This window comes from Chironomus tepperi, unplaced genomic scaffold (genome assembly GCF_022539635.2).
Source record: "Chironomus tepperi strain 1889 unplaced genomic scaffold, CSIRO-AGI_Ctep_v1 contig_349, whole genome shotgun sequence".
Lineage (NCBI taxonomy): Eukaryota > Metazoa > Arthropoda > Insecta > Diptera > Chironomidae > Chironomus > Chironomus tepperi.
The window spans coordinates 311,583-325,838 of record NW_027226471.1 but is presented as its reverse complement, the minus strand read 5'-3'; the positions used below and the strand labels follow the sequence as shown (position 1 = coordinate 325,838).

Below are 14,256 nucleotides of genomic sequence, written 5' to 3'. Positions count from 1 at the left end.
TATAAACACAACTCACAACCACGCGATGAATCGTCAAATATTTTCATAATCATTTCTATTTTATTGAGACCTATTTACTATACTGGATATTACTACGAAATTAGATGTGATAAAATAGTTCGAATTCCATTAGTTTTATTGACATAGCTATCAGAATTGGATGGATTTGTAAAATAAATTAACTTAATATTAATTGATTGAAAAACTCAGATTTTTGTCAATATGTAGGTATTGAGAACATATACTATTTTTAGGCTACAATGTCATTAATAAGACCTGTTTCGAAGAAAAACTTCTTACTGGTTTTGCTCATTTCATCACTCATCAATTTGTTAAATATTTTCCAATTACTAACTAGCTATTCATTACTTTACATTGGATATGAGTCACTTAACAGTGACTTTTTAAATGTAAAGCTTGAATTGATTCACGCAAATTATTTTGCATTTATAATGGAGATTAAAGTTTATTTAATGACATAAGAGTCACCTTTTATATACATGCATATTGAGTTACTGTCAAAGAAATATTGAAGTTTAATGCGAAAAAGATTAGTTTGCCTTGAGCGTGCCGCATGTAAATGTGTTTTCTTCTTCTCCTTTAATATCATTAATATGAACTTTTAAATAACACCGTAATTGCTGTATATATAAAGAGTAAAAAAAGAAACAAATTGTTCTTCCTAAAACAGCAATGAAGTGCGAATGGATAATAATTGCCTGAACTTGCTTTCCTTCATCCATTTACACACGTTCATTCATGTTAATTAAATTTCATGGCATAAACAGAAATTTAATTCCAATGTGAATACTTTTTTTATGCATTAACTTAATTTAATGGAAAAATATTAAACTGAAATTGAATTTTATGTCGAAAGTCATACTTATAACCAAATATGAAAATTTAAATTTCAAATCGATGAATTTCAATTAAGCACCTAGACTGAAATATTTTACCAAATTTAAATTCGCCAAAAATTGCTTGTACTAAAGAACATGACATTTTTCGTGATATGAAATAATAATTAGGTTCCTTTAAAATTTCAATTTAATGAATCTGTTTTGGAATAGGTGCTGTTTAGTCTTTGAATATTATGATGTATTAAGTATGTGGTGGACAATCTTTTTTTCGCTGCACACCTTAGTGGTAAGCCTAGGACCTGAGGTGACCTGAGGATTTTTGTAAAAGATCTTATCATTTCTAAGTTTGGCACTGTTGTGGTTCTTTTAGACTATTTTTAGAGTCAGCAGATAGCTGGCATAAACCGCACATGGCATAGATGATTTCCCATCACTGTATTACATATTTGAGGCACTTGGTTTTACGTTTTTTATTATCTCTGTTTTGAATCGGTTATTAACGAAATTTAATTTAAGTTCTTATCTGTACAATTGTCGAAAAATTTACAGACTTTTATGAATTCTTTATTGATAATAGAGCTCGAAAAATTATGAAAAAAGATGCTGACCCCAAAAAATCCAATTTCATAGACGTACTACTTTTTTGATTTTGCTTTAAATCAAATTTCAATAATTTTTCTTTTCTTATATTTCCAGAAATCTACAATTACATTATCATCGAATTGATAGGATCAACAGACATCATCAATCAAACATATCAAGTTTGATATTCTAAACGTAAACGTTATTTTTTCCATCATAAATCTGAGTCGTGAAATATAACGAGGAAAATCCTGCACAAAAGAAGAAAATTCACTTAAGGATCATTTTATATTAACGAGTCGATTTACAATATACCTAATAGAATAAATGCAGTACAAAAGTTTTATGAATTGCACAAAAAAACAGAACTAGAGGAATCGAAAAGAAAAATGTGAGACAAAATTATACAACATTTTGATTAATTGAGTTTCCTCGTGTTCATCGTCAATTAATTTTCAACATCGCTGTTGGCTTTTATTTCAACTGTGTTCTTAGAACTTATAAATTTTTTGTGTGTGTCTCCTCTAATTTATTTCCATCGTAATCATCACAGAATATATTTTAGAAGAGCCCTTTGGCAATAATAAGCGAAACGATAGGATAAAAAAAAAGTTGGGTTGACGGAAAACACAGCACGCTTCCAGTAAGCAAATTAGGAAGAAGAAGAGACATTACAACTGGGATAGGAAGAAATAAAATTTGAATTAATTTGAATATTTCCGTCATTCAGTGCTACGAAAAATAAAGGAGTAACAAACAAAATGATTTTTAAACGACGATTTAACGCAACATTTATAGTATTACTATTCAGCACATTTGTGGCGTCAGAACGAAGAGGAGAGGAATATAAAGTCAACGTCGATGACTTACAAGTAAGAGGATCTTCTTTTTCATTTTGCGAATTTTATGGCAATATTGTTTTTTATAAATTAATTAGCCTTTTTATGTGACTCTTTATGTACGTTTACGTAACAATGAACATTTAGCTTTATTCTTACTTCACACTTAATTTCTTCTTTCATCACCTTTTTTGCATAACGTGACAATTAATCCACGACACGTATTTCCATTTTTTTGTGTATGTGCTATTATTTATTCATTCATTTGTTCATTATTATTCTATTAAAATCACAGGTCGTTTATTCTGATCCTCCGGAAACTGTCATCACACCACCATCACGTTATCTTTATAGTAAAGAAATAGCACAATGTCCATCAGGCGAAAGCAAAATGATGCTGACACTTTTACTTCAATCACTTAAATGGAGCGATGTTGGTGACAAAAAGAAGGAAAAGGCCATTAAAAAGATGTCACGTTTCTTCCATGTACCAGTGGTGAGTGTCTCCTTGTCACTTTATAATAATTTTTTATTCCTTCACATTTTCAGCAAGACATAAAATTAAATTATAATGGAAAATCTTTTTTATATTTTCTCTGGATAGAATTATATCAAAGTTGATGATGTTCACACACCCGAAATGCTTGAGATGCTTAAACACTCAATCAACAAAAGTAATAATCTCCTTAATACCAAAGAAACTGTTGGACGAATAGAATTCCCTATTGGTTGTGGTGATAAATTATTTTCAAGTAGTAAATCCGTTGCACATAAAATTAATGAATATGTGAAATCTGAAAAGTTACAAGAACTATCGGGTCTTCCATTTCACTGGTGGAATATTTGGTCAAAGCATTTAAAGAGTCGTGTACAAAGAACTAGAAGACAAGCTGATGGATCTGGAGAGGGCGAAGTTGACGATTATGAAGAATATGACGAAACTGATCAGGATATTGAGGAAGGCGAAGACGAGTAAGTTGAGAAATTTGAGTTCAATAGCTGAATAATCCTTATTCTTATCTTTTTGATTTCATTAAAAAGTTTATTCAATTTCTCTGTTATCTTATTTTACACTTCATAACGACTTTATCTCTTACTCTACTGACAATTTAATTTTTTAATCCTCCATTGTCAGTTGATTGCTAATTAAATTTCTTATCTCCTTCTAATTCAATTATAACTAATTGCTTTCTATTTTCATTTCATTACATAGAAATACCCAAGATACATTGCCGGACAATGTTCACAGTTACAACAATCAGGTAAGAAATTTTTGGGGCCATTTAAAATCGAAAAAAACATGCTTAAATTTATATAAACAAGAAATGAGTTAATTAGAAATGAGTGCGTCCAATCTACCCCCTACTTATTGCAAATTAAGCAATTAAAGACCCTAAAATATAAAAATATATTAATCATAGTTAAATGATTTTTCACCTGTGAATGACAATTTATGATAATTATTCACGTGAGATTGAGTTAATTCACATTCACACTTGCAACAAAAAAGACAACAAGACACTTCATTTACACTTCAATTTTCGTGGATACCGATGTTATGTTAATTTATTATGTATTTATGTTTTATCACACTTATTCACTTCAATTCACACATGTGTATATTTTTGTTACGTCTTATTCATTCTTTTGTAAACTATTGGGAATCTTAAGTTATATTTCTGGTTATTTCTGTCTACTGTCTACGAATTATGTATTCATTTTTTTATTTTGTTGGATATTTTTTTATGTTAATTGGGTGGCAAAAAGTCTTATCACATACTAACATAAACACACATAAATACATTTGTATCATAAAGTCTCACATGCGTACAAAGAAAAATTACTTTTTTTTCTCCTCATATATGCCTAAATTCATCACTTATAACATAACTTTAATAGCCTACATAAATTTCTTATGTCAAATGGCATCATCAGTCAGCGAATGTGCGATTAAGAAGTAAAAAGACAAACTTATGACAAGATATAGTTGTGATGATGATGATGTGGCGGGAAACATTCTAGTCCTGTCAAAAAGTTTTTCTTTTTGTTCTTAAATCACTCAATGTGCTATGACATAAGAAAAACTGCTTGTTGTACATACTTACTAAATAAGAACTCACTTCTAACTTATATTTGTTTCATTTTTCTTTCTCTTTCTCTTTTCTTGCCTGCCTACCTACCTCCTCTCTTGTATTCTACATTCCATTACATCCAATATTCATCCCCCATGATGCTGCTTTTGCAAAAAAAAAATGATAACATAAAATAAACATAAACTGCTTTAACTGTTCTAACTCGACAACCTTAAAAAATGCGAAAAAAATGAAATAATAAAAAATTCATTCCTTTAAATCCCATCCCAACATTTTATGTATACTTGTATAATGTCCTTTTTCCGTCTTCAATCCACAATAAAAACAATGAAATCTTGAATATTTCTTGTATCATCTCGCGGAACGTACCAAATAACGAATGAAATTGAATAATTTAGCGAAAGAAATTCTCAAGGAATGAAGTAACGACTGAGGTATTATCAACTCCACAAACAGCTCATCGGCATGATGATGAGCTGCCAATTGTATCTGAGATTGAGCATGAGGAGATGGAGAAAAATCACGGTGAAAGTGATAACGGCAATAATAATGTAGGACGGCAAAATTTTGGCACAGATTATCAGATTTCACCTGAAGAAGATATGAATCCAGTTGAAGAGGAAGACATAGAAGTAAAAGAAGAAATATCAATACCTGGTCCAGTGAATGAAATCGAAGAAATAACTCAACGCACAAGTGATAGCGCACCAACACCAATTGGATCAAATGAAATATTGAAATTGGAGAATGACGTTGCAAAGACAATTGAGAATGACAATAATGTAGGTGATGTTCCACCACAGGCAAAGCAACCAGATGATAAAATTCTTGAAGAATGGGCACAAAATGTATTTTCGCATGCTCCAAAAGATGAAGTAACATCAAGCAGTGAAATACAATCTACAGTATTAATAAGTACAACAACAGAGAATTCTCGAGATCATTATCATGAGAATGTACCACTTGAGACAACAATAAAAGAGATTGTTGAGGAAGCCATAGAAAGGCACCAAGAAATTCAATTATCGACAGCTGATATCGAAGAAATATTAAAAGAAACATTAGCAAGTACAATTGGAATGACAAGCACAACAATAAGCAATGCACAACAACCAGAATCGGAAACAATTTTCACTCCTATAAATAATACTCACAATGAGCACATTAATGTGTTTGTTGATGAAAAATTACCAATTGTTACATCTGCGACAGTTGAAATACCATCTACGACATCAATTGAACAGGAATTGATATCGGTAAGTTTGAAGCTAAGGATACTATGCTGCTGTGATTTACTGGACACTCCAGTGCTATTCTATAAAAGTTATTATTAATTGTATTAAATGGAAGTAAAAGAAAGGAGAATGACTGAACAGAAAAGAAGTCGTTAATTGATATTAGTTCTGTTTTCATTCTTCAATTTATTATCATTTCATTCAATGGACATTTGGAACGTTAATTTATTTTGATTTATTTGATTACTGCAGAATATAATGAAAAGAAACTTCTTGTTGTGTTTTCCACATTGGTTGGACTTATAGTTGCCTAAAATTGAATTTGTCAACATATCAATTTTGATTTATAGCAAATGTGTCTCAGTTTTTATCGATATATCATATGATTGTGGCTATTATTACATATGTCAACTTGAATTATTACTACAATCATTCCTTTATGTAATTTAATGTTTCACATTTTGTGTTGTTCTTCTTCTTTCTGTAATCCTTTTTGTGATCCCCGACCGACACAATGGAGAAGGTTCCGCAACGGAATTTTGAAGGCTCCGCTAAACCTAACACCAAATTGATGCCGCTTATTTTTGACAGTCATATGTCTTAGCGGACCCTTTAAAATTCCATGGTGGTTCCTTCTTCATTTGTGTCGCTCGGGATTAAATGATTTGAATGACATTTAAAAAAAGGATTTGAAAAATTTCAAAATAAAATGAGAATTTTCCTTATTTTATAAACACACAATACCAAATTTTTCCTATCCTTGACAGTAATTCTTTATCCTTTCTTCTTTTGATCCAATTGTGTTGCTTTTGATGTGCCAAAAATGATTTTGTTTTTTTGTATTAACCCTAATAAAAAGTCTTTTTCTTCTGTTGTGTGTTACTTAACAAACTAATCCAATCAAGAATAACGTAAATTTCATAATGTTTAGTATTAATTTATTATTTCATCCCAACATACATACATATATTCATATTTATTATAAGAACGAGAAAAAAGGAAGATTGACCTTGAAAAGGGATTTTCTTTCTTTTTGTTCGTCTTTATATACATACATACATTAGCTAGCAGAGTTGAAACTTATGAAAAATAATGTCTTGTTGATGACATCATTATTTGTTTTTGTCTAGGTATTACTTACGGTATGTTATCTTTGCATACGTATGTCTAGGCTTGTTTAGTTTATATTTTAATCCTGATAAATTAAGCAGTATAACTGGTATTAAAATATTACCGAACAGACAATGAGCATGAGTATGTTCAATTTTATTGATTGCATGCTCATTGTCTGTTAAGGATTCATGATTTCTTTATGACAATTTAGTAACAACTCTGGTAGCTACATACGTAGTACTTAAATATTTCATTATTAATTTCCATAAACTCATTTAAATATATTTTTATTCATTTGAACGACTCTTCATCCCTTCTATTGTTGTACAATACTGCTTTAAACTGCTTCACATTTTGAACTATTAAACTATAAACTTATATGAAAAATATAAAAAGACTGTGGAAAATGTCACGGAACGTATAATGCCAACATTCTCATCATCATTACAAACATCATCATCATCATCATATTTACCATCATCAATTTCACATGAAACGACCTCGAACAATCCTATAACGTTAAATCCAACTATAACAACAATAAATTCAGCTGAAATAACAACAATAATAATCAGTACTGAGCCATCCATAACAGAAACAACAACAACAACCCTTAGAAATGTAGATGCGACAATTGCACATGTCGCTTCGTTGGATAAGGTAGAACATTGAAACTAACTTTCTACTTTTCTCTGCTCACTCACTTCTTTGTAATTTTGTCTCTATCTACTTTTTTTACTTGTCTTCCTTTATATACATTTAAATATCATAAACTAAATTATTAAATTCTATGTTGTAAAATTTCCTCACACTACTTTTATTGTTAGTTCTATTCTATTCTCTATACTTTTTAAGTTTGTGCACTTGAAATAATAATAATAATAGTTTGTTGGTTGGATGGATATACATATAAGTTGTGTGGGAAAAAACTTTTGGAGCGCTAAAGAAGTGCCATAAATTATAGATTAAATGGAATGCAAACGAGATTGAAATGGACACATAATAATTCTGGACTTAAAATGTTGCACGAGAATGTTACTTAATTTTGGCAGAGAAATTATTCACAAAACATGTGATATGCACTAACTGGAATCCTCAAAATGAATGAAAATTTAATTAAATTTTATTACCGTTATTTCAAAACTCATAGTTTATGCACGATAAAATTATTGCATGACATTATAAGGAACAATTTATTTTTGCTCGATCGATTTTTGCCTCTTTTTGCTTAAAAAAATATTAAAGATTTTTTTTTTCACAAGTCAAGACATAAAAATTATTTTGAAATTTGATCAATCTTTATTTAGGTCACACCTTCAACAACTTCAACCGCTGCAGAAAAGAAATCTGAAGAAGAGTCAAATTACGATGATGAGTATGATGACGAAGATACTCATAATGAGGAGGATACTTATGAAGAAGTAAGTTATATATCCTTTGAACTTGATATCAAATTAAAATTCAATTACAGTATACAAAATGACATTGGATTAGAAGTTGAACTTTTAGGCTTCTCATCTTCCTTGTCACAAAATATTCATAAAAAGATCGATAAAATCTAAATTAAATGTTTACTTTACAGTCATTACCTACGGAGAAATCATCAACATCATTCCGAACAACGATAGCTAGTAGAACAACAAGCGGAAGTGAGCCAAGAACGCCACCTCCATTGATTATGACACCACAGGATGACGACGATGATGATGTATGTAGTCACTTTATTATATTTTTTATGAAGCTAGCCTAGACCTTTAGTCAGTGTCTTTAGTCTATTAGAGTTTGCCACACAAGTAGAGACCTTCTCAATTCAAAGGCTAATTTAATTCAAAATTAAAATTTTAATTTTTATGTCTTTTGGCATCAAAAATTTAATGTGCCAGAAATTTACTGTGTTGGAACTGCTGTTTATGAGGTTTTAACAATTTTAATTATTATTATTTCATTTACAGGACCAAGAAACTGAAATTGATGAATCAATTAAACAATTATTATCATCGTCTTCTCTGCCACCAACAACAACAACAACAACAACAACGACACCAATTCCGACCACAGTAACAACAACCACAACAGTTGCCACAACAACAACAACTTTGCCAATTACAACAACAACAATTCCAATTGTAGAATTTTCTTCTGAAGCTAGTGAATCAGAATTGCCAGATCCAACAGATTATGACTATTTAGAGAATCAGAAACCATATGTTGCTAAAAGATTAAATAGACTTGTAGCCACATCTGGTAAGACATTTACACATAAAATTGAGGGAGTTTTCAACGATCATGAAGATGGAACGAATCTTAGTATTGAGCTCTTGGATAAGAATAATGGCACATTATCTTCAAATTCATGGATTAGATTCAATCCAAAGACACAAGAACTTTATGGTCTTCCACTTGAGAATGATGTTAGTAAGCATGAATTTAAGTTACGTGCAACAGATAGTGGCAACGAACATGTAGATGAAATAGTCGAAATTACAGTTCATCAACACAAGACTTTAAGAAGTGTGAATCATGAGATTTATATTCAAGTGACTATTGAGAAAGATTATGAATCAATTGTTGATTGGGAAATTCGTTTGATTCGTGGAATAATCGAAGCTTTAGATGATAAATCAGTTGAAAGTATTTTTGTACGTGATGTTAAGCCAAATAAGCATAATAAGACTCTATACACATTTGTTTACTCAAATGACACATTACCAAAGGATACATGTCCAAAGGCAGAACTTGACAAATTGATGTTACGATTAACAAAGAGAGCCTTATCAGATGTATTACAACCAGAGATTACTGTACGTAATGTTGAAAGAGATCTAATTAATTCATGTGCTGAAGTAAATACACCTCGTCCACCTCCATCACCGCCAAATACCAAGAACTTCCCACCAACAGTCCGTAATGCTATTGACAAGATTAGTGCAACAGTTGGACAATTGTTAGTGTTTGTAGTGCCTAAAGATACATTCTATGATCCAGAAGATTTAACTGAATTGAAACTGACTCTCCTTAATGAAGACAGATCAGCAATTGATCCATCTAATTGGCTACAATTTGATGCTAAGAATCAAGAATTTTATGGCGTTCCCGGTGTACATGATAAGACTCAACAATATGTTCTTGTAGCAGAAGATAAAAATGGACTCACAACAAATGATGCACTTGTTGTAGATGTTCATAATACTCACTCAAAACGCGATTATAGTGCAGCATTCGAATATCAATTAGAAATAGGCATGGAACAATTCCAAAATCCATCAATGAAGCGTAAATTTATTGAACGTCTCCAACAGTTCTTCCATGATTCAACAACTGATTCAATCGTAATCAAGTCTGTAAAGAAATTACAATATTTAGGACGAACAGCTGTAGTTGTACAAAATACAACACTCCACCATTCAAGTGTATGTCCATCGCAAGATATTCTTGCTTTAAGAAATCGTCTTGTTAGACAGGATGGAAGTGTTAAAGCTACTGTAAAAGAAGCAATTGGAAATGAATTTAATGTACAAAAAATTACCGTCTCTCCTACAGGTAATCTTATTTACTCCTTAAAAATTTCTCACTTACTTTAATTACATTTTTTTAATTACAAACAATTCTTAGGAAAATGTACATTAGGAGATACGTATCATCATCATGAAACTGAAACAGGTCACGTTGATCGACCTGATGAGAAAGAAACGCCCATTATAAATCAAGACGTACTTATTACATATGTCCTTCCTTCAGCAATTATATTGTTGATGCTTTTAATTGCATTGTTAATTGCATGCCTTTTATATAAACGTCGCAACACCGGCAAAATGGAGCTGGGTGATGAAGAGGAAAGAAAGTCGTTTAGAACAAAGGGAATACCTGTGATATTCCAAGATGAATTGGATGAGAAACCTGAGATAGTGACAAAATCTCCCGTCATTTTGAAGGATGAGAAGCCGCCACTATTACCTCAATATAATGGAATGAGTCAAGATGGTGAGTCAACAGCGACATGAAGTCATACTTGATCAAAATGTTTAAATTGATGATTATTTTTTTTTAGGCGAGGATGACAATGTTGATCAATATATTCCTCCACAGCCACTTCTTATGGGAAGTCGCGAGTCTCGTGGAAAATCACCAGTCACACCTAGTTATCGCAAACCTCCACCGTATGTGTCACCATAGAAATAAATCGCCCATTACGATTATATGAGAAATTAATTTTTATACATACATAATTAAATTACCTTTAATTTTGGAATTTGAAGCGATTAAAGCTAAAAAGAGAGAAATTAGTCGCTTTAAACATTAATAATGAGTAAATTGTAGTCATTTATCATCATCGTTGATAAACACATAAGAGAAAAAAAATTGATTTAATCTTCCATCCCATCGTAATATGTATATTTAAGCTATATATTTAGTGTGTACTTTCTATTCATTTTCCTCAGTTTTTTTCTACGAATATTTTTGTCTTTTTAATTACTGATACTAAATTGTATGGACCATCTGTAATCTTTCTTCCTGCTATCAACTTTTATAATGGTTATATTGTGAAAAATTACTTAAAGTAAAGGAACTATACAAAAAAGAATTGAAAAGGAAATACAATAAGCTAAAATTTAACTAGACAAAAATGATAGATAAATTAAATATACAAAATTATACACAAGAAATTTACACACAAATCAAATTTGCAAATTTTTTCGGGAAGTCAGTTTGACACTGGCTTCTCATTAAATAGAATACAATTGAAAATAATTAAATTGCGGACATTTTTGAAGGGCATTTATTGTATTATTGGCAGATAGCTTATGAAATTTTGAATTTCATTCAAGTCTATGGAACTTTTTGTACTATTTTCTTCTAATTTTTACATCATCACAGTGGTGGTCAACCTGTGTGCTGCGGCACAATAAAAATTCCTGGAAATGCCATGAACCGTAAATCTTGTCTAGGCATACCACAAAGGTGTGCCATGAAAAATAAAAGGTTGTCCACCACTGCATCATCATGTAAATATTTCAAAGAACTTTCGAACAAAGTTTTATATTTTCATTAAAAAGTTTAAGTTCTTAATGAATCGAGTTTCTATAATTAATTAATAATTTAACTTGACTTTCCCAAACTTTTTTATTCTCACCCCTTTTCTAATTTCCTTCATTAAATAATCATTATTAAACTGCCATATTAAAGAATTATATATAAATTTAAAGTAATTTACATTGTGTAAGACTAAATGAATAATTGAGTTATTTCCATTCATTTTTTCACTTCATTAAAGTTTTTAATTTATTTTTTTTTGTGTGTACTAGATTTAGTTCATTTTAAGGATCATTTACTAGTGATGCTTAAAAATTATTGAACTTCATGAGTAAATGATACCTTACCTTACCATATTTTATCATTTAGGAAATTTAAGATGGATGATTCCCAAAGACGTAGCTAGGAGGGTGCCAAATCATTCACTACAAAGGATACCCTGGATTCTTCAAAGGATACAGACCTCCAAACTCTATAAAATCTAAAGTATTTTTAGGAAACTAAGATCAGAACATGAAGTCGACTAGAATTTTATATGAAGACGTATCGACTTTTCAATACAAAATCCGAGTCGACTTCGGGTTCTGCCAAGAATCAAGCACTTATAGAGGTGATTCATATGATAAAATATGGTAGTAAAAATGAAATAAATCAAAACCAAATAAATAATCTGAAAAATTAAACGTGTAAAGAAAAAAACAAGTCAAAATATAATCCGATTGGCACAAACTATTCATGGCAGCCAATTGATTGCCATATTGTCATAATTTTCATAAGAATTGCCACGTGGCCACCATCTAGCTGCCATAAAAAGCTTGTGCCAATCGGTTAAGGATGTGAAAAAAATCAGAGTCAGAGTGTCACTGCCACATGTGCAAAGAAATTGATTAGTAAGAAATTTGAACAATTAAAATATTGCATTTATTGCTTTTGTAAAGTTTGAGGAATCGAACTGTAAATTTTTTTCCTCAAATGGAACATTAAGAAAATATCGTAAAGGACCCACGTCTCTCCTTATGAATATGATTTTGATCCTAGAATTTCTAAAACTACTGGAGCTTTTATACATACATACTATTAGTAATCCTTGCTGTTGTCTCTATCAATAATCTGAACATTTCAGCTTCCCAATATACATATTTTATGATTTCAATGAAACCAAGTGAATTGTATGTAGTACCAGCCACACAAAGCAAGTTTTAAAGGAAATGAATTTAGCTGTGGATAATTAAATACCATAGGAATTGCTGTAGAGAACATATAATATAGTATAAAACTAACTAAATTCAAGAAATATATCAAAAAAAAACTTATGAAAATAATGATAATAGGAAATCAAAACCAGCACAGAGATTTGGAAGCATTAATAGTCTCTGTGTAGGATATAGACATAAAATAATATTTAATAATAGCAAATACACGGTAATTCTCATCATTTTTTACTCTGAAGTATAAATAAATAAATAAATAAATAATAATGACGACATAATCAGGAGCAAAGTGAAAATAAATAAAAAACGAGCGAAAGTATTAATTTTTGATAACATTTTCGAGGACAAAATACCAAAATGATTTTTAGTAGTCGTATTTAAGGAAAGTCCATTTTTCATCATCAACCGAATTAATCATGTTTTTTTTTGACACAAATCATATTGCATGTAATATTTTTATAGTTATAACATAGCCATAGAAAAGAAAAAAAAATGAGAAATATCACAAAGAATCATGAGGATACAATAATCAAATGGAATCTAAGCAGAATCATGGATTTAATTAATTTAAGTGTAAAGTTTTCAACTTTCATTTTTATATCCAATATTCTTAATAATTTTTTATATAACTATTATGATGAAATGAAACTGATAAAGATAGTACTACTGTATCTGCTAAACAATTTGGCAAAGTTACTGAAATTTTGTAATTTTAAGTTATTAGAGAAAATAAAACAACAAAAAAAGAAATTAATCGATTATTGAATTCTTAATTGGTGAGAATTTTAAAACTCACTGAAAGTAATAAGAAATTCATGTTGTTTGGCTTTTGATATAGGCTACTGATTGACGAGAAAGAATTATTATTATTATCAAGAAAAATTGTATTTAACTACTAATAGGTTACCAAAAATTAAAAGGATGAAAAATAAAAATTATAAAAAAAATATTCCTTTTGTCTTTCATTTTAAATTAAGTTCCTATACATTTCATTTATTACATGCTTTTATTTAATTTAGAGATTTAGCATGGCTTTTAGTGACGTGAACTAAAACATTCAACGGTTAAAATTTGAATTTTTAGTACATTTCATAGTTTCTTATCCCTCATTTTTAACGGTAATTTTTAAATTCAGTTTACCTACGTAAATTTTTTTAGAAAATTAGAAAAAAGGCAAAAATTAATTTACTTTAATTATAGATGTGTTCATATAAAAATTCGGTCGTTTTTAACGGTAAAAATTTGAATTTTTTGTAAACACTAACACTTTTTGCAAAATTTATTAAAATTTG

General features: G+C 30.0%; 1 protein-coding gene across 3 annotated transcripts in view; it reads left to right on the top strand.

Annotated features, from left to right (window-relative positions):
• Dg (Dystroglycan) overlaps positions 1-13,913 on the top strand; it is a 36,653-nt gene extending 22,740 nt beyond the window's left edge. The window contains exons 3-14 of one of the 3 annotated variants that reach the window (XM_070645086.1): positions 1,557-2,314; positions 2,577-2,777; positions 2,886-3,253; positions 3,495-3,543; positions 4,773-5,630; positions 7,119-7,382; positions 8,030-8,143; positions 8,305-8,430; positions 8,675-10,262; positions 10,335-10,703; positions 10,771-10,879; positions 12,123-13,913. In XM_070645086.1, coding sequence (XP_070501187.1) covers positions 2,204-2,314; positions 2,577-2,777; positions 2,886-3,253; positions 3,495-3,543; positions 4,773-5,630; positions 7,119-7,382; positions 8,030-8,143; positions 8,305-8,430; positions 8,675-10,262; positions 10,335-10,703; positions 10,771-10,879; positions 12,123-12,159 — 4,194 coding nt within the window. In that variant the 5' untranslated portion in view covers positions 1,557-2,203 and the 3' untranslated portion in view covers positions 12,160-13,913. The remainder of the gene's footprint in view (positions 1-1,556; positions 2,315-2,576; positions 2,778-2,885; positions 3,254-3,494; positions 3,544-4,772; positions 5,631-7,118; positions 7,383-8,029; positions 8,144-8,304; positions 8,431-8,674; positions 10,263-10,334; positions 10,704-10,770; positions 10,880-12,122) is intronic. The other 2 variants (XM_070645087.1, XM_070645088.1) reach the window with 2 other exon arrangements.
• The last annotated feature ends 343 nt before the right edge of the window (positions 13,914-14,256 follow it).